Raw genomic sequence first — 27,897 nt, 5'->3', positions numbered from 1 at the left:
TCTCACTGAGTTGTCAATTACAAACACTGTGATCAGCTATTCAGAGGTACTAAGTAATCATGTCATTATTAGTGTGTTGGTAGGTTGTTCTGTGGAGGAATCTTGAATGGTACTCGCTTCCTCTTCAAGTAAAGGATCACTTGTGTCTTTCTCCTCCTGTTCATTCCTGACAAAAAAAAGGCATATCACCTTACACACAACAGATATACTACACACGTTTTGCCATACAAATAAACGTGTGCACCTCACCCACCATACACAATACACCATATACATATATTGTACCTCTTAGTAAAACTCTGCAGATCATTCAACATTTGCACCATATCAGCATGGTCTAATTGTTCTTCCTTTGAAACAGCCTCCCTTGCAACAGAGCTTATCAAACGATCATCACCTTTAGTTGTTTGACCATCTTTGGTCACATCATCCAGAAGACAGTTGCTAGACAACAAAGGAAATTATAGATATTGAAACACTGAAGTAGCATGTGGTTATGCAACAGAAAATAAAATGGCAGTCAAACTAACTAACAATGCTGGGGAGTGTATCAGTTACATTGTAACACCACAATGAAAGCATATGCACTCTCCTTAAATAAGACCACCTCTTTATAGTGAGCATGATAAGTAGGTATAAGATTTACTTGTACACAAATATGTTATTAAAAACCACCTAAATATGAGGTCACATTCTTTGGTCCCAAAAGATGGCTATTTTGGTTTTACTGTACCAATAAATTTCAGCAAAACTATATTCTCACAAATTTACAACATGAATAGTGCTGTATTGTGGCATAAAGGCATACTAACGAGTAACAAAGCAACTGCTTTCTGACCAGTGCTTTGGGTCCTTTTGGGTAGTCTCGCGTTGCCAGACCAAACAGAGGTAAACCCCACGAATACGCATGCCATTTATACTAATTGCTTGTGCACCATATGCTGCGCTACTGAACTGGTAATGGGTCGTAATGTCACCAGACCAAATACAGCCGGCGCTTATAATCAGGATATCGATAAGCACCTGGCACGTATTGGTTTGGCAACACGAGACTATGCTTTGGGTCCCTTATTGTTCTTGGTGTAGGCTATGTGAATAAGATGTCAGCACAAATTACTTGCTTCAGTTTGCCAATGATACAGCTTTTTATTTGCTCAGGAATCACTCAAGCTGTTGTCCAGTAGAATATGTTAAGTGATTTGTCTCAATTTGTAGTTTGGATTAAGGAAAGCAAAATGCAGCTTATAATTAATGTTTAGAAATGTAGTTTTGGTCCAGATCTAAGTTGCCTCCTTCTTCACCACCAGATGTTTGTTTATTTGTATTCTTCACCACCTTCGCATATGGTGGACAGTCAGAAATAATTGGGGTCATCTTTGACAGTATACTTTAATGGTCAGACCATGTTTCAGCTATCTGCAAAATATAGATAAATAGATAGCTGAAACATAGTTGATTGACTAGGTTAGCTATTATTAAATTGGGCATTACTATTCATTGGACTGGAATACTGAACTGGAACACTGGAATGGACTACTGGACTGACTTATTTTTGGTTTTTGCACATTCTATGGTTGGATTTATGGAGTCTTGCTAGTAAGCACCGTTAGGGCACCTGTAGCCCACTTCTAAATGCTGAAGATGAACAGTGGAATATGCGAAAACTGTCTCTTAATAATTTCGTTACTTTTCATTATGCCACTATAGAGAGGTAACACCTGATGTCACAGTAGTCACTTCTGCGGGGCAGAAAATGTACACGTGCTATTGGATAATGGAGCACAAGTTTACTTCACCTCAGGTTTGTTGAGACTGTCTTTCTAAATGAAACCATGTTGTCAGGAGCAAGGAAGACAGTAGTATAACAGATATATAAATAGTGCAGGTTAGTTTGATCTGAGCTGGGGAAGTTACAACTGATAATTGGCAAAAACTGTGTGGGCACAAGTACTTTTAAAAGTACAATAGAAGAGTCCCACAACGTTACTAACAACGATCACGCAGTATTGGTTAGGTGAAACTAAGCCCAAACAAGCTTTCAGATCGACCCGAAACGCTTTCAACAAGTTGCTACGGAATTTTAAAAATTATTTATTTAACGGAATTTTCTACTGACTGAGTAAGTAACTGACTGACTGATGCCTTCAGACAAGCGTAACTCGATAACGGCTAAGGCTACGGGCTTGATTTTTTCACTGTTCGACGTCGCTTTGGCCCAACAGGTGCCTTTTGGCATACCGCAGTACATGCAATGCCTTCTTCATGGACTTACCAGTGTCCTCCTTTGTGTCCCATTCATCTTTGCTGACAGCGAAAAGTGTCGATTTGGCGATAGCACGTGATGGCTTCCTTTCGTAATGGAAATTGTCCGTAATTGTCATAGTGGCTATTTTTATAGCAGAGGCGCTTTTCAAACAGTTCTTGATTCGCACTGCTGTGTAACGGGTTGAACATAGCCGACAACGAAGCATAACGAATACTTCACTTTTCAGATGATAATTATTGATATAACCCGGGGGAGTGCGGCACCATTTCTTTCGATATGTGTGGATTGCAGAGGTGCTTTTCGAACAGTTCTTGATTTGAAACGCTGTGTAACAGGTTGAACATAGCTGACAACGAAGCGTAATGGATACTTCACTTTACAGACGATAATTGGGGCGCGCAGCATAATTTCAGATATGGTATGCGTGGGTTCACCAGTCATAATAATTATTTACAAAATAAGTTAACAAACAAGTACACAGAAAAATTTGGAATTTTCATCTAGAGTAGGGACTGTAGCACATCGATAAAAAGTACTGAAACAAGCTGGAGTAGTGCACAATATTAAATCACAGTAAAACAATAAGAAGTGTTATATTCCTACTATGCTCCTAGTTGAAAATTCCAAATTTTTCTGTGTACTTGTATAAATAGTGCAGGTTAGTTTGATCTGTGCTGGGGAAGTTACAGCTGATAATTGGCAAAAACTGTGTGGGCACAAGCACTTTTAAAAGTACAATAGAAGAGTCCCACAATGTTTATATAGACAAATCAATGTACAAGTTCTAGTTATATCACAGTACGAGTATGATATCATACAAGTAAACGTGGTATAACTGGCTTGTACCATCAAAGGAATCGAAATTAACACATCATTACTGAAGCTACTCAACTCGAGTTCAAACAAGTCCAGTAAGGTCGAATAGATGACTGAAGACTATAAGCAATGTCCTGGTAATTCTCCGTTTTGTCTTGGAATGTCTGATTACAACTGCTGTGGAACTTCTCTTTCTTCATCAGAACCCAAGAAAAGGGACTACAACTGTTGTGGAACTTCAGAAAATGCTCCAGAACCCAAGATAAAAGGCTGTCACTTTCAAAAGGGAAACTCTCACCTTCGTCTCGCTTTAACAATACTGTTACTGAAGAAGAAGTAACTAAATTTTCAAGGGGTGTAATCCCCAAGAATACCGCTAAGAATACTTCGTGGGCAGTTAGGGTATTTAATGAATGGATCCAGCAGAGAAACAAGCGCACGGAAGTAAAATATCCTAGCGATATTCTAGAGAAAGAGCATGAATGTGTTGTTTTGTGCAAGTGCCTGAAGCACTTTGTGTCTGAAGCTAGAAGAGGAGATGGAAAGCCATATCCGCCTAAAACACTTTATCAGATTCTCTGTGGGCTGCTCAGGTATCTTCGACAGAGTCAAACAAACCCGCCAATTTTTTTGGACAGAAAGGACTTTAGATTTAAAGAGCTACACAGCACATGTGATTTTATATTTCAGTCAATCCATACACAGGGAGTTGGTACAAAGGTAAAGTCAGCTGAGGTTATTACAACAGAAGATGAAAACAACCTTTGGAAAAGTGGTGTTCTTACTACGAAAACACCTGACGGTCTTCAAAGAGCAGTGTTCTATTATGTTGGAAAGGTGTGCTGTTTACGAGGAGGAGAATAGTGTAATTTAAAGCCTTCACAATTTAAGCGACAAACCAATCCTGATATGTATTTGTACACCGAACATGGATCAAAGAACCACAATGGGGGATTTTATCAACTTGACATGCCTAATAAAGCAGTGTCAATTTACAAGAATGTTTCTGTTGGGGAACGTTGCTTGGTAACATTGTTAGATTTATATCTAAGCAAACTACCACAAAGTGCTATCAACAGAGTGTGTTTTATTGTAGGTCCCTAGTGAAGTTTTCTGAAGGTATTCTGAACAACCCAGAGGTGTCAACTATCTAAATGAAATGGTGAAAACAATGTTTAGTAAAGGTAATGCTGAGGGTAAATTTACTAACCACAGTTTAAGGACTTCAGGAACAGTTTCAAAAGGAAGTCCCAGAGAAAGTAATCCAGGAAATCACTGGACACCGATCACTAAAAGCTCTACAACAATATGAAAAGGCATCAAGTGTTAGAAACAAGCTGCGAGCAATATACTTACTGGTACTTCAAGTCAAAATTTTAATGCAGAAGTTGAAAGAGTGATGAACACTAATGTCAGCAGTGCTTCACCTCCAATATTGTTTACTAGCAGCTATAGCAATACTAGTGCTATCACAGAACCAATCTTCTCTTCAGTTGTTAACAGTAATGGTAGCTCTACCGGTGCCATCAGGCCATTAGTCTTCTCCCTGGTTATTCACAGTAATGGTAGTGGAACAATCAATTTCACTATCAACTTTGGAGAAAGGAGCATCCAAAGCATGCAGCCATCTGTCAGCTTACCTGCTGGTGATGAATTGTTACAAGGCTTAGATATAGAAGAATTTGTGAAAGACACATAGTTAAATTGCACGTGTGCAGGCACACTAGTTTGGGATTATAGCATGCACGAATTTTATCTTGCAAGTGTAAATACAGTATGCACATGATTTATTATATCAATATGGGAAGCCAAATACATTAATTTGCTTGTTTAAGGTGTTAATAGACTACAATTGACACCTCTTTGGTCTGTGTTCTCAACTGCCAGCCATGCATGTGTGCTATATAAAAGCTAAATACATTTGCTTATCTGTCCACTTGTTTGTTAAGGTGTTAAAAGACTGCATGTTCTAAACTGCCAGCCATGCATGGTCTAACTACCAACCAGTGGTATATCTTTCATAGTAGAACCCTTTGATCTGCCCATGCACCATGGTACAATAGTTCATTATTGTTCATTCCTATATTACTGAAGTGTTGTTTAGTGACAATTGCTTTCTCAAGCTGAGTCCAAAACAGCCGTTTTATCTGGGTAAAATATGAAAGTCCCATTATTAGAACTATGTTCACATGATCCCACAATGGAATTTGTTTCACTATTCTCAGATGTGTTATAATACATTCTACGTATTTTGATTCTTTTTATAAAAGCATGGGCTTTTTATTTCCTTCCCAGAATTTTTGACCAGGCCTATAAATGAATAGGACCTTTATACTAGGTGTTTATTTTGAATAGACTTCAAGTTTGAGCTGTGATTACTGGCTTCCAAGTTAGAATTTTTCAACGTCTTTCTCAACTTCTGTTCTAATTATGTCCTGAGTAAGTTTCATGCTGAATGAATCACCAGAAGCCAAGCTGTAGCCTCTTGAAGGAACCCCGCCATTGAATTTGCCCCACATCTTGCCCAGCGGAAGTTGCGGTTATGCATTTTAACGTGATTTTGCGACGTAAAGTTATCGCTCTATACGGCCCTTATATACCCTGGTGTGCAGTAATGCTGCAGGTAGTGAGTGGAATACAGTTTTCGTATATTCCCACTGCTCGTCTTTAGCATTTGGGCTGCAGGTGCCCTAAGGGTGCTTACTAGCATAAATCCAACCATAGAATGTGCAGAAACCAAAAATATGTCAGTCCAGTACACTGAATAGTAACATCCCTGTTAGATTAGCTATTCAGCTAGATGATAGTTAATCGGTCTTCCTTTCCAACTGAAGTTATCAAAATGTTAATTGACTCTCTAGTTCTGTCTCGCTTAATCTATGCTCTGCCCATTTGGGGTACAATGTTAACTACATAACATCTTACAATGTCTGTACAACTAGGGTGTGCGTATTACTGCCTCCTTACAAAAGTTTGACCATGTGTCACAAGTTTCACTGGTTGTCAATTCCATCCCTGGTCAGATATTGCTCCTTATGTGCTATGTAGCAGATATATCAATCGGAACATGACACCTCTACCAATAGCGCTTGGTCTAATCATCATCATCATACCCGGTTGTCAAATAGACATATACGACCAGAACATTGTAGACTATAAGCTTTCAGCACATCACTGCACACTAGTGGAATGACTGCCAAATGGTATTGCTACTGCTTCTAATGTTTTATTTTATGTAATGATGACTAATGTATTGATTATTTAGTTGTATTAGTCGCTGTATTGTAATATATATTGTGTGTATTTGTGTACATATGTTGTAATAATGTGTACTTTTATGTATGCTCCTGCATGGAAGAACGGCTTTGAGCCAAATGCAGGAGTCTAAATCAATCAATCAAAAAATCAACCAATCAGTCAAGCACTCCATGACCATACCCCTTAATGATCTAACTGCAATAAACTAGACACGCCCCTTACCTTTGACACTCCCACGCACTGAGATTTTAAGAACTTATATAGTGTTGTAGTATCCACAGTGGTGACTCTAGAACTGACCTATGGGGTTGGGGGGGGGGGGGGGGGGGGGGGCAAGTAGGGCACAGAATGACTGTCGTATGCCTACAATATAATTATTTCAGGGGGGGTCTGGGCCCCAGAAACTGTAGGATTTTTGCAATTTGAAGGCTTGAAAAACAGCCTAACATTCATACTAGAAACATGAAAACTGCTAAAAATAACAATGCCAATCTATACTGCAACTTCCCCCCCCCCCCCTTATTTTCAGGAGGGGGATGCCCCCCCCCCCCCCCCCTGAATCATTTATGAGTATCCATATCAAAGACTTGGGTTTTAACAACTTGGACACAATTTGCATATATGCACAGCTAGCTGTGGGAATTACATGGTCTGCAAATTAATTAGGACCTTGTAATGCAAGAAATTTTCGTAGGTGTGGGATACAGTGAAACCTCACTTAGTGGCCACCTCAGTAATGAGGCCACCTCACTATAGTGGCCAGGTCCCGCAAGTCCAAATGTATTTTCCATTATTACATTTTCGTTAATAGGGCCACCTCATTATTAAGGCCAGTGGCCATATACCACAGGACCAAACTACTAAAACTAATACAATGTTCCCTCAGTAAAGAGACTAGCTGAGCAGGCAGTCAAGGTATCACCACAAAAGTTACTGCTCTTAAGTGCATATTTTAATTACTGAAAGTGGTACCCATTATTTTGGCAGTATACTTCATGCTTTTCCAACCATTATGTCTCAAGTAATGCTGGAATAATTGGTACATTGTATGTTCCTACCTTCTCTGTGATAGACTCTACATTAGATCAATTAACAAGGTTTCACTGTACTAATATTTGTGGATTTTGTGGACTACAATATTTTACACCCAAACACAAACTTTGTGGGGAAAGATTGAGATCGCTCTCTAAGCTTAGGTAAATAGGCTACATAAGCTGTTTATTAACAAACATATAACACATAAACAAAGCGGTACCTTTTTGACGTAGTGTTGATGTTGTAGGCCTCAAACAACGACAACACCTCAGGTTTGACAGTCCTTGGTAGCGATTCTTTCCTCTAATATATATATATATATATATATATAGGAAGTTAACAATGTCAAATGATTACTGTAGTGTATTAATTCTAGGTCTCATTTGTGCTAGGCAGAAATCACTACTAATTTCTAATTGAAAAGCACATGTAATTTCCACAGGTCTCCATGTATAATCAATGGTGCATTAACTTGCACCATACACATGTATGTACATACAGAGCTCATACTTCTCGTTGATCTTTTCCATATATTATTTTCTTTGTCTTAGTACCAATTACTACAGGTGTAGGCAATGGCGGAAATGCCTCCACGACAGCCATCCACTTTGGAGTTCTTGGAACTATTCCCGCCTGCACCAAACGTTGCATCCTACATAATATACGCCAATATTACAAAGTTACTGAAAAGCTATCGCTTACCTGTACAATATCGTACCATGGTGCAACGCACGTGAACTCATGTTGCTCTGTAGTACAAAACCCACAATCGAAAGTTACCATGTTGTAGTCACGATGAGCGATGAAGAACCAGATTTGGTGGAAGATGCTGTGTCGAAAAAGGAGCTGATTATAGCTAGGAACGCTACGGATGTACAGAAAATGCGCTTGGACAAGTTGATGGAAAATCCAGTTCAGTAGATTTACACCACACTATATAATTTACACTGATGACTGTGTAGTTGTATGGGACATTGTGAATGCATAAATTGTGTGTGAAGATTGGCTTTTCCTTCATTAGGAAAAACCGGTACCAATTCCTGATCGAACTGAAGATTGGAAACCACAGGAGCCACCAGATTTTGTTCGCTTTTATATGGGTGGGTTAATAACATAGACTACACATACCCAAATACACACTTATAACATGTGTCCACACCACTAGTGCACTTGTGTACATGTTTGTCCACACCATTAATATTGCTAAGCAACCTCAGAATGTGGTGGGCATTATTTAGATACATGTATACTAGGTTCTAGTGCTGGAGCTGGTAGTGAAGTATTCCATGTGTACCGTCACTTGAGGAGAAGAGAGAATGCAAGACAGGATTGGTTAAGAAGACAAACAGTCAAGGTTAGCTAGTGGACATTTTCATTGTCTTTTTCAGTATCAGATTCTAGGAAGAGAAAGATAAGGAGTTTCAGGAGAGAATGGAATCAAATAAAGCCAAATGTGAAGAGAAGACAACGAAGAAAAGGGAGAAGAGGTATGGCATAACTCAGAAACTTTACCAATACCTTGTTGTTTTGTACATAGAAAAAAGAAAAAACAGAGACAATTAGCTAGGAAGAAAGCCAAGAATGATGGTGGTGGTGAGTGATTTTCTGTCTAGTACAATAATGACCATTGCTATGAAGAATTGTTGCAACCTACTAGACCCTAGCTAAAAATGTTACTACTTTCTAAGTAATAACATTGCTCTGTCGTTCATAACTACAGCACTTTGCAAAGGCCAAGTACTAGCAATGTTAACTGACCAAATAGTAATAGTCTCTTTATATGTGAGCTTGGCCATTTGGGTGGTTGCTGATGCCTTGAGCACAGGCTGTAATTTGCTTAAATGTTGTTGAATGCTCCTTCCTCCTTGACAATTTCATTACTCATCTCCTTAAGTTTGCATCATTTTTTTTGTAAACAGATGTTAGGGAAACTTGAGATATTACATATCACCATTTTCTACATGCATAGCGGAATTATTGAAGACAGCACTTTTATAGTTTTCGTTTTCTTTAAACACATGCATAGAACAGCTTATAATAAAGTGGTCACAGAACCAAGAACTCCATAACAAATTTTTATTCATATAGAAATTGCGTCACAGTACATTGCATGTAGGTCTTACCATAACTTGTGCTAGTAAATCATGTTTCTTTTACTTGTCATTACTCAAATTTGTTCAGCTTTTGAAGTAGGTTTGCATGCAATTTGTAATTACATGGTAAATTCACCATGGCCAGTTTCTATGAACAGCAAAATTAGGAATGTGTGTTAATAATCTTGTCTTTTTCACACATAATTACCATTGCTAATGCCACACAGATGCTGAGCCACAGAAATCACAAACAGCCACTGCAGATGAAGACAACAGCAGTGAGAATGATGAAAATGACATTGAACAACAGCAAAAAGATGAAGATGACCAAGATGAACCGCCATCATTTGTCATGGGGGGACACTAACTTTATACAATACATATATTTTAGTTATACACATTCATAATATAATATAATACATTACTTACAATACACAGCAAATATAATAACGAGAGGTGCACACTTATACACATGTTAAACTCATTATATCTGTATTGGAGATGTAGTGTGTTTGCGTGTGTACGTGTGCTGCAAATAAAATGGTTCATATCATCTTGCTGTTCTACTTCTTTCCCTTCTTGTTGTTACCACCTCTTGGGGGTGTGTTTGGCCTCTGGTTACCCAATGGGAATTTCCTCCGCTCTGCTTGTGCCGGCTTTAGTATCTATAATAACGGTAACTTCTTCAATGTGGGCGTTATTTGGATACAAGACATAAAAGTTGTATGTATCACATAAGCTTGTAAGTTGATGTAGGATTAGTCTGTAAATTATCTATATTTTGGGTAATGTATTCTGCAGACTGGACTCACAGACTAGAGGTTGAAACAGACCCTTAATCAACCAGGCACTAATGTCGCTCTTCTGTGCTGAAAACAACATTATCAACCATGGATGTTATACTGTACAGTGTAATAAATCAACGGGGGAAAATTTTGACGAATTCATCCTTGTCAAATATTTACAAGGAAATTTTTGACGAATGTGCTGACTTCAGTATTCTAATTAACCAGTCACGTGAGCTTTGACGAGTAAAAATTTCCCCCATTAAATTATTACGCTGTACGGTATATGAAAAACCTGTGCCTAGTTGAACTGTAACCTGTAGCTAATGATAGTCTTATAATTCATTATTAAACAGAGTGGAAGGCATTATTGAGACCAGGTGGCTACATGCATTATTGGCCTATCAATGAAGCCTGAGTACTACAATAAAATTCTGAATCTATGCTACTATAATGTCTTTGACTCTTTGCCACTACCAGTAATATTCTAATATATTAGTTTAAGAGTCTGTTCCTGCAAAATGTTATGTCGTATGTATGATAAGGAATATTTCTCAATGAGCATTGTGCTCGAGAATTTTGTCAAAATTAAATCTTATGCACTTGTAAACTTGTGGGTGCTGATACAGAGACAACTGCTATGGCCTGTAAGTTGTGCATCACTTGTGCACATGAGCCTATCAAGTATAAACACTATTCAGTTACATTTACAATATCAAGTCATGGGAGTATAGCAAACACTCTATACATGCCAATCATTGACAGTAAACAAAACAGACAGGTACTATGATACTCACATATTCACAACATTGCTGGATGTGGTCACACATTGAAGAATAAACAATTTATTAGTTGAGGTATATACTTTAATGACAATATAATTGAGGACAAGAATTCGTTCTTCCTGACAGTTACAAGTAAACAAGAATCACTGCAATATTTAAATAATGTGCTAAAAGCCTGTGAAAGGTGCCATTCAACTAAAATGTCCTATCTTGAGAATGGTTTTGCAGGCAACAGTTATTCACTTACACCTTATCAATTTATGAGATCACATATTTTCACAATTACTTGTAAGTCAACCAAATTCTAATTAGAGCACACTGCTATACCTGAAAAGAGCACATCAAGGTTTCATCAACGCTCATCATTGACCCAGCATTGTCAAACTCCCCACAATAGTTTGGGGCAGAGAACAGCGTCACCAGTTGACGTTTGGCAAAGAACTCATAGCCATCTTCCACAACCTGAATGGAAAAATTAGTCACTGCACAAAACTAGAAGACACATGCAATACAAACAAAAATCAATCTGTCAATTCACTTTAAAAGTACTCGTAACCACTATACCATAACTTTTGAATGTGTTTTGTTTTCAGTAGGCAGTTATATTAGATAGAGGGTCTTAGTGCATATTAGGAAATGCCTTTTACTCAACTTCAACTCTGAAGTGCTAAAAAGTAGTGCAGGGGAACTGAACTAGACACTTAATCATATGACTTTGTAAGTTTGCATGTGCAAGATCAAAGAAAAAAAAGTGTACTTTAAAGTTCATAAAGTACACTTTAGGGTAGACAGTGCTTTATTGCACTGTAAAGAGTGCTTTAATCCTACAATAAAGCACTCTTTGCGGTACAATAAAGCACTCTTTGTGGGAAATAAAACACAGTTGCCCACGTACTCTAGTGCAGGATAATAGCCCACGACGCTCACACCAGTACGACTAATCCTCCAAGCCGGTGAAGGCTGATAGCTAAGTGGTCAATCACCCCAGCCAATATGAGTTCTACCAATGGATTGCTTTTATAAATGTATCTAAATACTTCGATGCTGGGTGGGAGAAGGTAGCATTGCTAAATGGACAAGTCCTGGAGATATCACGTTCAACCATGTGTCACAATAGAATCGATTGTGGGTTGTGACAAAAACCTGCCAAAATACACACGATGAACGTCTACCAAGCTAAAGTATGGTGAACTACACGTTGTTAAACTAGTTTGTGTGCATTCAGGCTGCTAATAATTCGTGTAACGCATGTTAATTATGAGTCCTAGTGTATGGCTGCAAGCTACGACTAGAAAGTTCCATAAAGCATTGCCTTGCTTGTGTTATATGAAAAATAAAGCACTTGGCGCTTGGCCTCAATGCTAATACAGCACTCGGCTTCGCCTCGTGCTTTATTTTTCATATAGCACTCGCAGCAATGGTTTAACATATACATAATTTATGTGCAATGATATACAGGGTCAGACTCATGGAATCAAACATCTCATGACCTCAAAGAAAAGTTCAAATCATTCAACCCCAACACCTCAGTATAGATACAAAGTATTCTAATGTATGAATAAATAATACTGATACCCAACACTTTGCTGTGTGAGCTAAGAAACGAATGCTACGTCTTGCGAAGGCATTCACAATGTGATTGGATCTTTGAAAATGGGTCTTATAGCCTATCCAATTGTATATATCTGACTTGACTTGTGAATGAGCTATCAGGCTAAAATTTGGTCAAATGACACTTCTAACATACCACTATTCCTGGATGTAATTTTAAGGTGATAAGTGAAACACAAAAGGAGTTTAGATTAGTACCACATTTTGGTTGTGCAATCACACGTAGCAATATGTCATAGGGCTGTGATGCATGACCAACCTCCTCTCATACAGAGTTAAGGATTGTACCACCATGTATGCCATGAATAAGAAAATCCATTGCTGGGGATTTTTTTTGTATACATCTCCTTTCTTTGCCACGACATCAGTGAAGAAAAAATTCTGTCTTTCTGACATGCAACAAACAACCGTTCACATATCGTGTCTCCTTTGATGCTCTGCAATGAATGAACTCTTCTTGAGATGGCAAATAAGGATGATGTCCAGGTTTTTCAGACTATATAATTTAGGCTTGCAGTATTACTTGTAGATCTGGTCACAAATGGTACATGTTGTATGTACCTCAAAAATATAAGCTCATCCTTTAGCCTACTTTCAGAGTCTACAATTAATAGACCCTAAAATTGTAGCTACTTTCATGAGGTAAAGACCCTACAAATGACATATGTAACTTTATAGAACTTGGTTGAGATCAACTGAGTAAAGCCTCACTTAGTGGTACCCCTTTAATTAGACCACCTCATTATAGTGGTCAATGTCTCAAACATTATGAAACATAATTGTAACCACAATTTTACTTTACACCATTACTTCACCGTGTCATTCAGGGTGAAACATGGCCAACAATCATTAGTGCCTGTAACCCGTGATACTACATTGGGGCATATTCTCAATGGCTACTTGGTGAAGAACTTCCTTAAAACTTTATGAACTAACTATATGTCATAATAGGAATTGCTGTATATAAAATCATCGCTACTAAGAAACAGACATGCCAAAAGTTACACGTTAGTGTCACCATTGCAAGAAGATAATTACACTTGACAACACCACTAGTGTCACTAGGAAAACAATTAACAATCAATCCTTCCTGTATGCCAATGGATACACCTAGTGTAGTGTGTTTGTGTAGTGTGTACTAGAGTGTCTGGTTACATTATGTCAACTGGAATGTAACAGTAGTCATTCATGTTAGCACTGCTCTGATTTCATGATTCATTACAATCAACAGTACACTTCTATATATTGCACACCAGTGTCCTTAATTCAGATCAGAGGAGATTGATCACGCATCACCAAGAAAAAAGAAAGAAATATCAACAACTTAGTATCAACACCAAGTGTTGCACCATGCCGAGTAAGATCCCAGACTCTTCGAAAGCTTTCTACACAAAACGGTGTACAGCAGCAAAGCAAGCCATACATCATACACCTTGTGTAATTGAGGAACACAAAGGTTTTCAATATTGGTATTAAAAACTATGTCATAGGGTGACCAATCAACTAGGCCAACAATCAACACCATATGTGTGTGGTATTAAGGAAATGCCCAAAATTCTCTAGTTACAACCTGTTGTGCGATTTGAAGTATAAAAGAATGAAATACCTTGAATTCTTTATTTAGACACAAAAGTTGTTTACACAACCATCATTGTGTAAATCACAAGCAATACACTCAACTAAACCACACACTACCACATATGGTAACTAAACAGCCTAATCAGCAACAGATGGTGCACAGCACAGCCAAAATAACTGCTGTGCTCATAGTGCAGCATTAAATAGAACAAATTTGTTTACTTCAGAATTTCTGTGTAAGGGAAGGACAAATTACAGTGTTTTATATTAGTCCATACATTACCAAATAAGAACATAAAAGTCACAAAGTTAAGATAAATATATGTATACCTGATGTGCTCTGCATATTAGGTCCAAATCATGTTTGTGAAGGAATTTAGTGACTATCTCTGGTCCAAATGTGAATGATACACCGCGATCATTTTCTCCCCATCCCATCGTCTCTTTGTCCGGATCTGCCCACAGCAGATCGCATAGCAATCCTATTAGAAACACAAAAGGTGACAAAGTGGAGGGGTAATGGTTACATGCTGACCTTGGTCTGGCACATCTGTAGGTCTCATGATTCTTCGGATCTGTTCCATTGACTGAAGGTCTGGTGACAAACCTACAGAATAACAAAAGAAATATAATGATCAAAACTTAATTTAATGTCATAACCAGTTAAGTCTGCTCAACAATGAATGTCTTACTTACCGCCATGACAACAGAATATCTTTTCATCCAAAATGGCCGCTACTGGCAAACAGTTGAAGCAATCAGTGAAAGTTTTCCACAACCTAATGTTGTATCGTCTTTTACCTGCAAATATCAAGATCCACGATAAACTGTATGCCATACTGTTGATAACAGTATAATGCTATTCATAGGGTTGAATAAGAAACCAAATACTAGTTAGACCATTCCTTAAGTTAATTTGTTTTTATTACATTTGTGTCTCTAGTTATCAAACTAAATTTGGTCATCATTTAGAGAGATTAAAATTCAGAACTATGGCAGTGTCAATTGCTAGTTTTCATTTCACCTTGACAACTTCCTAGCTCACTGGTGAAACAATGCCAGAAACCCTAGATCATATATATTTCATCCTGCACTATCCAGTGAAGCCAAAACTACATTCCTCACATATGCTTGAAGAATGCTAAGGAACACATATAGAACCATGGCAACATCCAATAGCTCTGTTGTACAAAGTGCAGCTCTGACAAAACGCTGTGGGAGTGCTTTAATAAAAATAAAACACAGCATGCCAATGTGTAAACGGTTTACTACTCAACACAAAATGGCATCCAATTTGCTACAAAAACTGTCATTCACACTTAACATCAACAAACACCAACTTACATTCATCGTAGAAACCATAAATTCGGTTGATACTGGCACACTCGTGATTTCCACGCAACAAGAAAAAATTCTCGGGGTATTTGATTTTGTAGGCTAATAGGAGACATATTGTTTCTAGTGATTGTTTACCACGATCAACATAGTCTCCAAGAAACAAGTAGTTTGACTCTGGGGGGAAACCGCCATATTCAAATAGCCTTAGTAAATCATAGTACTGCCCATGGATGTCACCTGTAAACAACATTGATAACAACACGACAGAGCACTTCACTTACCGCATATTTTTAACGGTGCTTCTAATTCCAAGAGTATAGGCTGACTTAAAAATATTTCTCTCGTCTTGAGACACAAGCCTCTTACTTCAGCCTCTGTTAGTTGGACGTTCTTTCCCGGTCGACTACCTCTCACTGTAATAAGGTAAAGAGGGATAGACACTTGCGATTACCCTCCCACACGCGCTGGCCATTCTTGGCTAGCGCAGCAGATTTTAGACCCACAAAATACAACGAACTAAAACCCTTTAAACAGTCAAGAAAGAAATGACGGTGTTTCGAGAGTCCTACCTTCCAGTAATCGCGAGATGATACTGTCAACATTCAACTTATCAGCTTCTGACATTTTCCCCAACAAAACACTAATAAATCACACAAAGTTTAATAAATGGCTCGATTAACCGGCTCCTATGCCTTGGTACACATTAGTGCATTAAATACCTTCCAAAGAAGATGACAGTACTACAACCCCGACCGAGGAAATTGAGAATTCAAAATCTCGGATTACGTCCGTAAACTGGTCAGTGTAGATGTGCATTTTTTAGAACTTGTGTCTTCGTGGTTATGTGGTTGTGTCGAGGCATAGATACTACACCCAGTATCTATGGTCGAGGGTTGTATAGCAGTCTCGGCAGTTAGCAGCCGATGGCGTTTGGTGGATCGTTCAGATTTTTGACAGTAATTGCAACCATGGTAGGTCGTGGACGAAATTTCTGCATAGGAAGAAGCTCTTGATGCAGGCCTTCACAAAAAGAAACTTATAATATATAGTGTGCTTCAAGTTAAACTGTACATGTGTACTATTAGAAAAAAGAGTTTGCATTTATACTCAGAACTGGTAGATTTGAGTGCACTTTACACGGAATGGCAATTAAACATGCAGAGTATGATTTTTCCCAGAGTTTTGTTTGCTTGTTTGTGCATCGTAATAGATATCTGTAAAATGATTGTGGGTATTTTGTATTCCAGTACTCTGAGAAAGTGCTTAGGTGATGCTACCGAGTATCCTAGCCTCAGAGATCTAGAGGATATTTCTGGCAAAAACATCTAAAGAGTGACCGGATCCAGCTAATTAATCTGTAACTACTTTTTTTGTACTGGGAATTTCAGTTCCGTTTGAAAATAAAGCTGTTTATGTGGTGACGTCAACAAGTTTTTAAAATGTGATTACATCATCACAAAACGGAGCTGAAATTCCCACACCCTTGCCAATCCCACACAGACACTGTTAGGTTGTGGTCACATGTGTCTGAGGACTCTTCATGTTTGTAGTGTTTTTATCATTCCATTAGTGATGGTTTCTCTCTCTGCTTGCATTCAATATGCAACATTTTGTACTGGACCATCCTGTATATGTGTACCCCGGCCTGACAAGTAGAAGCGTTCCTCTTTTTTTGCAATGTTATTGAGCAAACATTGCAAGGTTTGCCTTTGATAAGTTAAATGACAATATGCCTGACAGTAGTGATACTGAAAAGTGTGATCACAGAAGATACCAATGACTGATGATCAAGTAGAGAAGAATGCCCTTAATAGGGTATAAATTACCACTAAATGGATAGACTCTAAGGTCCTATGAACTCTTGATCGTAGATATACGTATTTTGAGGTGGCCATCAACATCAAGGAATCATATGGTGAATTGATTCTGTTTTGAATGTGCGCACAAGACTGCGAACAGGCTTAAAAAACTAAATCATGAGGACTTCCACAAGTAAGGATTAGCTTTTTTACCAGTTGAGTGACATGTGTTCAACCCTGTGAGCTATCCTATGTGAGTTACAAACTATAATGAGCTACAGAATGATGAATTTTGTACTATAGAATTTGGTGACTTACTGTTGCGACTAAACTTAGTATTACACGAGACTCTGTCTTGCAGATCATCTTGCCAGACCATTCTGCTATTATGTTGAAGGTGTCTTGCTATTATAGCCAAGCAAACTTAACAGCCATTTCATGTGCAGTGTACTAGTATATCTTCATGCTAAATCATTTACAATACGCGCTGTGATGTTACCCTTGTGTGTAAATTCAGTGCAATGAACTGCAAGCACTTGTATAGCATTACATAGTCAAATGTAATCAGCCTCTGAGTGTTATCGAACATTTTCTTGTAACCGAGCCTATTTTGTTTGTTTTTGGCATGAGTAATAGCTTTGTCCTGCGACTCCTGCCCATAAAAATGTAAAACTGTATTCTAGTAGTCTAAAGTGTCTGTCAAACACTGGTGACCGGGATCAAAATAGGATTGACACTGATTCATGGGGGCTTTAATTTGCTTGCAGTGAATCAAGACTTCTGCAGAAGTGTTAGTGATCCATCACCTTTGAAGGCTAGTGTGAGAATTTGATGAAAAATCAAATGATCAAGGTAAAATTCAAGCAGGTTCGAGGTTGCCCATGGCCAGGTCCAGTCATGGATTTTTTTTTCTCCTTTCTCCACCTTTTCAAACACACTTCTGTAACAACTTTAGACAGGCTGTAGGACCAGGTGTCCTACAGACCTTCAGCACTTGTGCTGTAAAGCCTTAATAAATTCGACCCTGGTCCCAAGTATATTAACTGGCAGTATGAAAGTGGTTATATTGACACCTTACTCTGGTCTTTATATGGAGGCTACTCAACATTTATCAGCAGTTCTTTAGAAAAAATAAAATAAAAAGCAGTTTCTTTAGAACGTTCAGTATTCAACTGAGGTGTTGATACTCGTGTTGATACTCTATTTGCGCAGTGCAGGTTTCATAGCTCCGGACTTCGTCCGTAAATCAATCAGCAGGACTTATTGGTGAGCACCTTTAAGAACTGGTTAACCTCGTGTTGCATCATGGCATTTCGTGTTTCGTCCAGTATTTTTGCACACATTAAAGGCTGTGCACAGGGTCTCTGCATAAGAAGAAATTTCTGCTGTTTAAGAAGTGAGAATTTTCTAATTGGATGATATAAAAGGGTATACTGACTTTGCTCATGCGTTTCAGCGACTTCACAGAGACATCTGAATTTGTCAAGACCTGGTGTCGTGGGTTTAAACCATGTACGTGCCGCATCATCTGATACTAAAGGCTAGTGGTGCAGGTTCAAGCTATATTTAATTATTTTGTAATTACAGCACCGAATCCACTACGTGAATATATTAATAGGGAAATGGAATTCCATACCGAGGAGCTAAATTGCAGTTCAGCAGCTGAACTACCAAAATACAAAGGTTTCAAGGTGATCTCTGTCTCTGATGTTTTAGGCCATGTAGTTTTTTAAAACTTGTCATTATATAGTTGAGTTTAAATAATGATGATGGTACAGCTGTCTTTGAACGGACACACAAGAATGAAACGTAAGTAGGTTGAAGAGAAATTTTGTACTGTTGATTTGATGTATGTAGCATTTTCCAGAAAAGTGGAGAAGTTGTAAATCTGCCTTTTACAAAAATTTTCCTCTAAACAAATGCATTTGAATAAACTGATTTAATTATGTGTTTGCTCGCAGCAGTGCCTGACCTACAGGGGGCAGCAGTGCCTGACCTACAGGGGGCAGCATAGGGCATAGCATGACCACAGAGGGCATCCATTTGACATCACAGTAAATATTTTCCAGGTTATCTTTGTGTATTTGTGAGGCTGAAGAATGCTAGTGAAAATAAGAAAGCTGTGGTGCATTTGTTATGTTTTTTTGTTGTTTTATAGTAATATTGCTTCACAGCTGGAAGAAACAGGGCCATTAAACTCCAGCTGGTATCACTATGTTAATCCAGTCCCCTTTATTCCCACTCTTCGATTGGCTATTAATATAAGTATCGCAAAAAAAATGTTACATTTTCTTGTATGGATTTTTGCCTCAAAAACATGGTGTCTAGTAACTGTTACTAACTTACAATGACGTAAATGGATAACCTCTGTTGTATGGCTGTAATGTAAAGTTTCTGGGGGTTGTAATTTGAAGGCTTGAAAACAGCCTAAAGTGGGCACCAGTAAAGTAATCTACCTGTGTATATCAAGGAATGTAGTCTTATCAATTGAATGTTTTGTTGCAGCATCACAGTAGAGGTAGAAGCAGACATCAGAGGGTTTGCTTCTAACGAGCTGAGTAGCAGCTCATCAGATGAGCTGAGTAGTAGCTCATCTGACAGTGATGAATACGACTCAGATTATCCAGAAGAGGCAGGCGAAGATGAATTTGAAGGATCGGAGGAAGAGGATGATTACTATGAAGATGATACTTCAGATGAAATGGTAACTAATGCACAGTGCCACAGTAGTGTCCACCTCCTTACCAAGTAGTTTCCAACCTGTAGCTGATCGAGTCAGCCCTTAATGTGTACTTCATGATAAGGCTACCACCTCATTTATGGGGTTATTTTTCTGGTCCTATGGATAATCAGGTCTCCCCTTGCACATTGTCATTGTTTTCTGATGTTGTAGATGCCACAGTTTGACGTGAAGATCAAGAAATCATCTGATGAAATCTGTTTCTCTTGTACATATGAAACAGCCGAGGTGCTCAACGACATGACTGAGGAGGATATTTACGACATCACATCCATCGGAATATCCAGTTCTGATCTAACAGTGGATACAACTGACTTGTCTGAAGTGAGTTTTTATTGTTTGCTCCTTCCTTATGAAACAAATTTTACAATTTAGGGTTTGGTGTCACTGTACTATGACTACTTGACAGAACGTGGCATCACACAAGATTTCCTCCACTTTCTACAGAACACCTTTTTACCAGAATATGAACGATACTATTATGTTGAAAAGGTCCTGAAACCACTAGCTAATTTCACATAGTCATGCATTGTCTGTAGCATACCATTGTATTGTAAGCTGTATGCAGGTAATGTAAAGAATTAGGGCAATATTCTTATGTCAAGCTGTTTCAGAAGGATCTGTCTGTTTCACATTGGTGACACTAAACTATACAACATTTGGCAAATATAGGGTAAGATCAAATGGTTAAATCAGACAATCAGTAGTTAACTAATACTAAATGAGCTGATCACCAATTCACTGTATCTAACAGAAGGCAGCTTTTAACCCCACCCCCCACAATTTTACAAAGTATAACAGGCCACCTATTCAAGCAAAACCTACCAGATGCTATAGCTTTTGGCTGGTTTATACATATAAGAATTTCTTACATTATCATAGTGGGTAAACATTAGAATATTACCCCAACCTTACATCATTCTTAATACCTCCTCTTAAATTATTAATGTTTGCTAAAGCTTTTGATGTCTTACTATTAAGGCGAGTCAGTATAGAATTCTAGTTTCAAATCCCAGAAGCAGCAGCCACACGAAGGCGTGAAGCACGCACTGGTGGGAGTATGAAAGAAAACTTTAAACAGAATTTACACTAGGTATGTACACATTGAGTGGTCTTCATCTCTTTGAGTTGCTGACTAGTTCAATAGCATCATCATCCACCTGTGGAAATAATGATTAAGTGATACACAATGAATGACAAGTTGACACGTTTTCTCAATTGTACCATTTACAAGTATACAAGTGCCTTATATACACTACCTCTCACATGTAACAATGGTATAAATATGAGCAAAGACATTTTAAATCTTGAAATACGGTAGTGTATCCATTCACTGGACTAAAGTTTTTTGCATTTTATGGCCACAAAACATTTTTTTGAAATCAACACAATTCACCACATGATACATAAAATTAAAGAGGATTTGTCTACTGTTAGCATTTACACAAGCACTGTGTTGTGTTAAAACTGTATAACGTGCCTTTCCATCTTCTCCAGTTTTCTTGCGTAAAACAGCACATGTAGCCTGACATAGGCTTAAAATTCAAAGTGTGCAAATCCATTTCTTTACAAAGAAACGATATAGCATCACCTAGCTTTTTTAATCCTGTATATTTGTTTGCCAGCTTTACAATGCTTGTAAATTGCAATGAATGGGTGTGTGTATTGGAAGCATTTCTCTGGCCAACTATCAACAATTACAAGTTCAAAATATTAATTATGAACTCTTGCGTGTGGTGAAATAAGTGATGGTCATATAGCTAATCACCCAAAGTGTTTGAGCAAAGTTTAGTGGTGAATGGATATAGGCAAAAAGTCTAAATTTACAGTATAAAGACAATAGGTGAAATACTTGTATACCTTTTTTTAAAATCTGTAAACTACTTTGTTCTTAGTGAAGAAAAGATCTAACAATAAAATCCTGGCTATCATCTTATTTGCCTACTCAAGAGGAGCTTGAAAATCTTCATTTTCAATGCAGTATACCCAAAGGTATGGGAGTTATGGGGTATGTCATGTCGAAACAGCAGTATGCCATCGATATTTCTTCACTGATTTGCCTTTGTATGTAGTAAAGAAAATTAAGTGATACAAGGAAAACCTACCCAGTAACTTATAAATTTGAACTCTGCATGGCATTCTGTTTGTAAGTTACAATCATTTTAGTAAGCACCTGTAATTTATTGTCCTTATATGGTACTGCCCAAGCGCAACATCACACTCGCAACTTTGCTTGAGATTTTTTAAATCACTAATTAAGGGGCATGGCAACTGTTTGTTTGCGAGACAGTGTGGCAGCTGTTTCGCTCACGAGAATCGCGAGCAAAACAGTTGCCATGCTCCTTAATTAGCGATTTTTAAACTCTTGAGAAAACTTGTGCGTGCGACATAGCACTTGGGCAGTACCGTATGTGATGATGACTCGTTGAATTATTTTTCCTTGAAGAGAAACTAAGCCTATATGCTAAACTCAAACCCACAATGTAAAACTTTAAGCAGCTCAATATAAATAATAAAGTGAACTGATGCTTTGTAGTTGCCTTAGCATCAAAGGCATTGTGGTCAGGGCTATAATCATGATTATATCCCTGACCACAGGGATATGTATATGTTAAAGAATTGCCACGAGTGCGATATGAAAAATCTGCAAGTTCTATATGAAAAATAAAGCACGAAGCAAAATGCTTTAAATGATTTATGGAACTTTCTAATCATAGCTTGCAGCCATACACTAGGACTCATAATTAGCACGCGTTGCATGAATTATTAGCAGCCTAAATGCACACAAACTAGTTTAACAAAGTAACTCGCGTGTAGTTCACCATAGTTTGGCATGGTAGACGTTCATCGCATATTTTGGCAGGTTTTGGTCACAACCCACAATCGATTCTATTGTGAAACATGATGAAGCATTTCCATGATATCTCCAGGACTTGTCCGTTTACATTCACAAACATAATAGCAATGTTATCTTCTCCCACCCATCATCGAAGTACTTAGATATGTCTATAAAAGCAATCCAGTGGTAGAACTCGGGTGATTGACCACTCAGTGCGACGAGGGCTATCAGCCTGCACCGGCTTGGGTGATTAGTCATACTGGCATGAGCGCCACGGGCTATTAGCCTGTACTAGAGCACGTGGGCAACTGTGCTTTATTGCACCACAAAGAGTGCTTTTTTGTAGCACTCTTTGCGGTGCAATAAAGCACTCTTTGCCCTAAAGTGTACTTTATGAAATTTAAAGTACACTTTTCCCTGACCACAGGGTTATATGAGAAATATAACCCTGTGGATTCCTTTTATCTGAGGTGTTAAAGTGATATATTATATTAAAAAGGCACCTACTAAGCAAGTTGGTTTCATTTGCACTTATAAAACAGTATGGTAGCACTGTTTAAGTAGAGATCCTCCCAAAAATGACGCATGCCGCCACCTTTAAAAATCATCCTAGAAACATCTTATGCGATGAAAATCACCTTTATACTGTAGAATAATATTAGTCTATCAGAAAACACTTGCAGGCTACCAGATATAGAAATTTTTTTAAAAATCACCGAAACTTGAATTTTTGACTGACTGCCTGCCTGGTTGCCTGACTACAGTCACAAGGCTGGAGGCCAAACGAAGCAGCACACGGCCACCATTTTACGCCACAATAGCAAACTCACCAGTGGGATAGCCTTTGGGGTTCACACAGTGCTATCATAAAAAAGATTGAACCTCTATCAAGGTTACAGGGTAAAATGTTTATGAGAATAACTTGAAATTTGGTGTGCACATAAGGAAACAATCACAACTTGATGGTTAGAAAAATGAAGAAGTAACAGCTACAGAGTTACAATACAAACACCAATCGTGAAGTCAAGATACTGTAATAGAACAGCCAGGGGTAAAAGTCTAAAAAACTACCAGAGTTTGAACCAGGGACCTCCATACTGAACACCCAAATGTTTAATCACTGAGCCAATGCTATCACCACTGATCACCTCACTTAATGAAAATCCTAGTTAAAATCTACTCAATGTGCATTCTATTAGAACGCCCCCCCCCCCCCCCCCCCCCCCAAAAGAATGTGCGTTTTATTATATTTACCAAAAGGTCATACAATACAATCATCATTGTGTCTGTAGATAAGAAGAAACGTGGGTAAAGATAAAGACATAGTTGGCTTTGGGGCCACATAGAGTACAAAAAGAACACAAAAACACCCAGAGGTGAAAAAATTATGAAATCAAAATAGGTGGCGGCCAAGAAATGGCTGCAATGATGTTAACAATGCATACAACAGCCATTAATAAATTTATTGCATTAACATCATTGCAGCCGTTTCTTGGTCATCACCTATTTTGATTTCACCCAGGCTATTGAACTATTTTCCCAGCTTGGCTGTCTTTGTGTGCAGATATATTATAGTATAATGCAGGACTGAAACGATGATGCAATCTTCTCTGGAAAGTTAGCATCACCCATCGTCCATCAAAAATGTCACACCATTAATGTTTCAAACATACCAAGAGTGGACCACTCTTCCTAATACAGTAAACCAACCAGAAAGTGTAGCCTCAATAATGAGGTGGCCATATATTAATGTGGTGACAAGGTACATGTTAGTTACGATTGGGACACACTTTAATTACGTGGTCTTGTACATTAAAAAGGTGAATACTAAGCAAGTTGGTTTCATTTGCACTGTACAACTATACTTAGTTGTACACATAGTAGCTACAAGCACACACCCACCTCAGGCCAGTTCTTCTGTATCAAATCAATAACGTCATCAGTGACATCACCTTGGACCACCACCTCATCGTCACCAGCAATTGATGAACCACAAGAGAAGTGTTGGGAAAATAATTTGCTGGCCTTCTTGAGATCAATTTCTAGGGTGAAGAAAATGAATCAGTAAAATATCCTCACCGGCAAGTTGTGAAATGAACGGTGAAAGGGAATAAAAAGTAATACAAGTGGGAATTAAATTTGATATGATTTACCAAATCTGTTAAACAAAAGCTTTCCTATGTCAATCAGTCACCTCAATATGCTCAATTAACTGCATAAATTTTGATTTCTCAGATGTATAATACTGTTCTAGCATACAAGCAAACTTGCCGTACCGAATGTTCTTAATCCTGCGATGACTGTGACAATTTTCTTCTTGTTACGTTGTGCCTTTGAGATCTTGATTAATTTCTCAACCTCCTGCACAAAGTGAAATGTCAACACCTATATTAATAAGTACTGTGTACCTGTTTCTTGCGTGCCTTTTTCATTGCTTTGCCTCCTAAAATACCATGACATTTTCTGTGAAATATCGTTTACTATAACAGCTCTTTATAGGACAGGATCCATGTCATGTTAAAGGCATGCCCCATGTGAAAAGTTTAATATTTTAGAGCTTCACTATTGTTACAAGTAGGTTTTACAGCTTTGAAGATGTAAAATTGTGACTGCTCTATTAGAGTATCTTGATCTTCCAACAAGTATTGTATTACCCCTATTTCAGACAAGGGCAACCAAGATCACCGAACACACCTCTTGTTTGTCTCTTACTGCTTGTGGAAGCACTTCCAGAATCATCAGTTTTAGTGGTTACTACAACACACAAGAAAAAGAGATATGTCCCTTCCGAAAATATTCAAGTAGAACAGCAAATACTTACACTGGTCAAATTCATTAGGTAGATTGTCTCGTAGCCACTCCTGACACTTTTCATACATTCCAGAATACTCACAGTACTATGTAGACCAGAGTAACACCATATTCTAACAGTTTCCCTCACCTCTGTTGGCATGGTACACACTAAAAATAGAGAAAATATTATACAGCATAAATTTTCATGTTTGGCAGCTGCCACACTGAGTCTCAGGGTAAAAAATAAGTCAATTTTTGTTACTAACCTATTTAGCACAATATCAATTACCTCATATTGGTATTTTCAAGATGTTAGGTGGAATGCATAATTGAACTTATAATTTCTAAGCCAGATGTGTAATTTGTGCTGAGCCCAAATTCCCCATACAGTATCATAATGAATTAGCAGAGCCCACCTGGGGAATAATGCTAACACATGTGCGTACACTATTAGGATACCCCCCATCCACTATACAACCAGTACTCTACAACTCTTTGTGCCATTTTCAGAACACGATACAGTATTAGTCTCATGTAGCCAGGCCACGTTTTGTCAAGTCTCCACCCCCCCACACGTTTGGCTATGTGATCATACTGCAAAGTTTCCAATGATCTAATTTCTGCCTCTGTTTACAAATAAGGCTACCAATTGTAGATTCCTTGTTTCCTGTCACCTGCCCACACAGTAATTTTAGAGCCGCATGCAAATTTATTATTGCATTTGATAGTCACATGATCTAATTTAAAAAAAAAGGTACTAATGTGAGCACATGGTTGGAAAGGTAGTGGGTTTCTGATGTTGTTTAGTACCAAAAAGCATGGATAACTACGTATTCCAACCTCGGGCTGGATTTCAAGCAGTGGATCTTTTAGTAGCCATTGGTGAATGAGATACGTTATTGAACAGGAGTCCCACTTATCTGACAATCTGTTATTAACGTGTGTGTGGAGCATATGGAAAATTCGTACTGTTGCAATCGATTGTTATGACCATAAGCATGATATACACCCAGCCAGCAAACTCTTCAAGATTTGGTGGCTGCATGCTCAGAGAAAATGAGGGGTTATTCGAATCTTTCACAACAAATCTTACATCTCTGCTAAATTTGAGAGAACTAAAGGCAATTATGAGTTAATGGGCTCCCTTGATATTAAATAAGATTTTAACAATATAATAAATAATAACCGCCCGCCCACATGGTATTTTTTACCTGACTAGGATGGAACAAGCAATTTACAATTGTTGGCCTAATGTTTGAGCACAACTTGCAATTTGTCAATTTCCCCCATCAAGTTAATATGCTAAATAATTCTTTCCCACGCTATGAACTACAGAAGAAGCGGGAATAAGGAGACCGCATTGGGGAGGAAGAGCAGGCTTCTTTTACTCCCCTTGTGTTTACAACTACTGGGGGGGTATGGGAAAAGAAGCAGTAGTTTTCTAGACGCCTGGCTGACCTACTGTCCCGCAGAAGTTCAATACGTACAGCCGTACTCTGGCCTGGATGAGGTGCACACTGTCTTTTTCACTGTTGCGCTCTGCGACCGTGTGCATCCGTGGTAGCAGGTCCATCTCATTTCAATCAACTGATGTCTCTCCAGAGATGGGCCGCTTTGATGGGCACAGGGACTACTGAGTCCAACCTGTTTTTATCTTCTAACAGGTCCAGCACATGCCAACTGGTGCTGGGGGTGGTGGCAAGGGCAGACCATCCAGCCCGGGGAAAAAATGTATGTAAAAATTATTCACAGGCTTTAGCCTTCTCACAGGTCCCTAGCGGGATAGCATTTGCAGGTAAAATTAAAAGTGCTAGTACTGGTAGAAGGAGTACTGGATCCTGCTAAATAAGTGTGTCATACAAATTCACCTCCGCAATAGTTGACAGTAAGTGGATACGTCTCCTCTACTGGCGAAACCGCGTCTTTATCATCAGTGACAGCGACCACATCAGCCGTAGCCATAATGTACACAAGCCCTCTCGACTGCCCTGTGTGAATAAGTTAGAACTATTATGACATCACGAGTTGTTGTTACTGGGATGCTTTTAAACGCACGCGCACAATTTTGTCACAGGATTTGTCACAGGACGGCAATATAACCAATCAAAATACAGAATTTGTTGCCAAGACCCAAGTAAATAGGGGTTTGATACTAGCAACG

The 27,897-nt window shown here is 38.4% G+C and overlaps 5 protein-coding genes across 5 annotated transcripts; 2 read left to right on the top strand and 3 right to left on the bottom strand.

Annotated features, from left to right (window-relative positions):
* Positions 1-10: 10 nt before the first annotated feature.
* On the bottom strand, positions 11-8,149 carry LOC136243668 (uncharacterized). Its single transcript, XM_066035208.1, has 5 exons — positions 8,078-8,149; positions 7,886-8,027; positions 7,596-7,678; positions 286-444; positions 11-166 (listed from the first exon to the last, which is right to left on the bottom strand). The coding sequence occupies exons 1-5, from the start codon at positions 8,116-8,118 to the stop codon at positions 58-60; spliced, it is 534 nt and encodes a 177-aa protein (XP_065891280.1). The 5' UTR covers positions 8,119-8,149; the 3' UTR covers positions 11-57.
* LOC136243666 (PRKR-interacting protein 1 homolog) lies at positions 8,120-9,901 on the top strand. Its single transcript, XM_066035206.1, has 6 exons — positions 8,120-8,287; positions 8,397-8,475; positions 8,629-8,729; positions 8,777-8,862; positions 8,913-8,968; positions 9,696-9,901. Exons 1-6 carry the CDS (start codon positions 8,171-8,173, stop codon positions 9,833-9,835), a joined length of 579 nt encoding a protein of 192 aa, XP_065891278.1. The 5' UTR covers positions 8,120-8,170; the 3' UTR covers positions 9,836-9,901.
* Positions 9,833-16,376, bottom strand: LOC136243662 (serine/threonine-protein phosphatase PP1-gamma catalytic subunit A). The gene is made up of 9 exons (XM_066035202.1): positions 16,285-16,376; positions 16,135-16,205; positions 15,847-15,978; positions 15,572-15,802; positions 14,924-15,028; positions 14,763-14,834; positions 14,558-14,709; positions 11,366-11,500; positions 9,833-10,133 (listed from the first exon to the last, which is right to left on the bottom strand). The coding sequence occupies exons 2-9, from the start codon at positions 16,187-16,189 to the stop codon at positions 10,032-10,034; spliced, it is 984 nt and encodes a 327-aa protein (XP_065891274.1). The 5' UTR covers positions 16,190-16,205; positions 16,285-16,376; the 3' UTR covers positions 9,833-10,031.
* Positions 16,377-18,602: 2,226 nt separating this feature from the next.
* Positions 18,603-20,708, top strand: LOC136243664 (uncharacterized). The gene is made up of 7 exons (XM_066035204.1): positions 18,603-18,760; positions 18,821-18,904; positions 18,952-19,055; positions 19,115-19,173; positions 19,870-20,068; positions 20,258-20,428; positions 20,480-20,708. The coding sequence occupies exons 1-7, from the start codon at positions 18,670-18,672 to the stop codon at positions 20,624-20,626; spliced, it is 855 nt and encodes a 284-aa protein (XP_065891276.1). The 5' UTR covers positions 18,603-18,669; the 3' UTR covers positions 20,627-20,708.
* A 372-nt stretch (positions 20,709-21,080) lies between these two features.
* LOC136243667 (density-regulated protein homolog) lies at positions 21,081-27,764 on the bottom strand. Its single transcript, XM_066035207.1, has 8 exons — positions 27,605-27,764; positions 25,885-25,904; positions 25,765-25,840; positions 25,638-25,697; positions 25,352-25,386; positions 25,220-25,304; positions 24,846-24,985; positions 21,081-21,264 (listed from the first exon to the last, which is right to left on the bottom strand). The coding sequence occupies exons 1-8, from the start codon at positions 27,696-27,698 to the stop codon at positions 21,220-21,222; spliced, it is 555 nt and encodes a 184-aa protein (XP_065891279.1). The 5' UTR covers positions 27,699-27,764; the 3' UTR covers positions 21,081-21,219.
* Positions 27,765-27,897: the final 133 nt, after the last annotated feature.

Source organism: Dysidea avara, chromosome 13, assembly GCF_963678975.1.
Source record: "Dysidea avara chromosome 13, odDysAvar1.4, whole genome shotgun sequence".
NCBI classification, from domain to species: Eukaryota; Metazoa; Porifera; class Demospongiae; order Dictyoceratida; family Dysideidae; genus Dysidea; species Dysidea avara.
This window is presented reverse-complemented; position numbering and strand designations above follow the sequence as displayed.

What these genes read in the sequence shown, in the direction of transcription:
- LOC136243666 (XM_066035206.1), top strand. Translation starts at nt 8,171, where the DNA reads ATGAGCGATGAAGAACCAGATTTGGTGGAAGATGCTGTGTCGAAAAAG. An exon ending in ACAAGTTGATGGAAAATCCA is followed by an intron (nt 8,288 to 8,396) that starts GTTCAGTAGATT and finishes TTCCTTCATTAG; the next exon opens with GAAAAACCGGTACCAATTCC. An exon ending in ACGAAGAAAAGGGAGAAGAG is followed by an intron (nt 8,863 to 8,912) that starts GTATGGCATAAC and finishes TTTTGTACATAG; the next exon opens with AAAAAAGAAAAAACAGAGAC.
- LOC136243667 (XM_066035207.1), bottom strand. Translation starts at nt 27,698, where the DNA reads ATGGCTACGGCTGATGTGGTCGCTGTCACTGATGATAAAGACGCGGTT. An exon ending in ACCTAATGAATTTGACCAGT is followed by an intron (nt 25,698 to 25,764) that starts GTAAGTATTTGC and finishes TGTGTGTTGTAG; the next exon opens with TAACCACTAAAACTGATGAT. An exon ending in CGCAGGATTAAGAACATTCG is followed by an intron (nt 24,986 to 25,219) that starts GTACGGCAAGTT and finishes TCTTCACCCTAG; the next exon opens with AAATTGATCTCAAGAAGGCC.
- LOC136243664 (XM_066035204.1), top strand. Translation starts at nt 18,670, where the DNA reads ATGGCATTTCGTGTTTCGTCCAGTATTTTTGCACACATTAAAGGCTGT. An exon ending in AAATTTCTGCTGTTTAAGAA is followed by an intron (nt 18,761 to 18,820) that starts GTGAGAATTTTC and finishes CATGCGTTTCAG; the next exon opens with CGACTTCACAGAGACATCTG. An exon ending in CGGACACACAAGAATGAAAC is followed by an intron (nt 19,174 to 19,869) that starts GTAAGTAGGTTG and finishes GTTTTGTTGCAG; the next exon opens with CATCACAGTAGAGGTAGAAG.
- LOC136243668 (XM_066035208.1), bottom strand. Translation starts at nt 8,118, where the DNA reads ATGAGTTCACGTGCGTTGCACCATGGTACGATATTGTACAG. An exon ending in CATGGTACGATATTGTACAG is followed by an intron (nt 8,028 to 8,077) that starts GTAAGCGATAGC and finishes TATATTATGTAG; the next exon opens with GATGCAACGTTTGGTGCAGG. An exon ending in ATCAACACTACGTCAAAAAG is followed by an intron (nt 445 to 7,595) that starts GTACCGCTTTGT and finishes TTTGTTGTCTAG; the next exon opens with CAACTGTCTTCTGGATGATG.
- LOC136243662 (XM_066035202.1), bottom strand. Translation starts at nt 16,189, where the DNA reads ATGTCAGAAGCTGATAAGTTGAATGTTGACAGTATCATCTCGCGATTA. An exon ending in CATCTCGCGATTACTGGAAG is followed by an intron (nt 15,979 to 16,134) that starts GTAGGACTCTCG and finishes ACCTTATTACAG; the next exon opens with TGAGAGGTAGTCGACCGGGA. An exon ending in TTATGGTTTCTACGATGAAT is followed by an intron (nt 15,029 to 15,571) that starts GTAAGTTGGTGT and finishes TGATATTTGCAG; the next exon opens with GTAAAAGACGATACAACATT.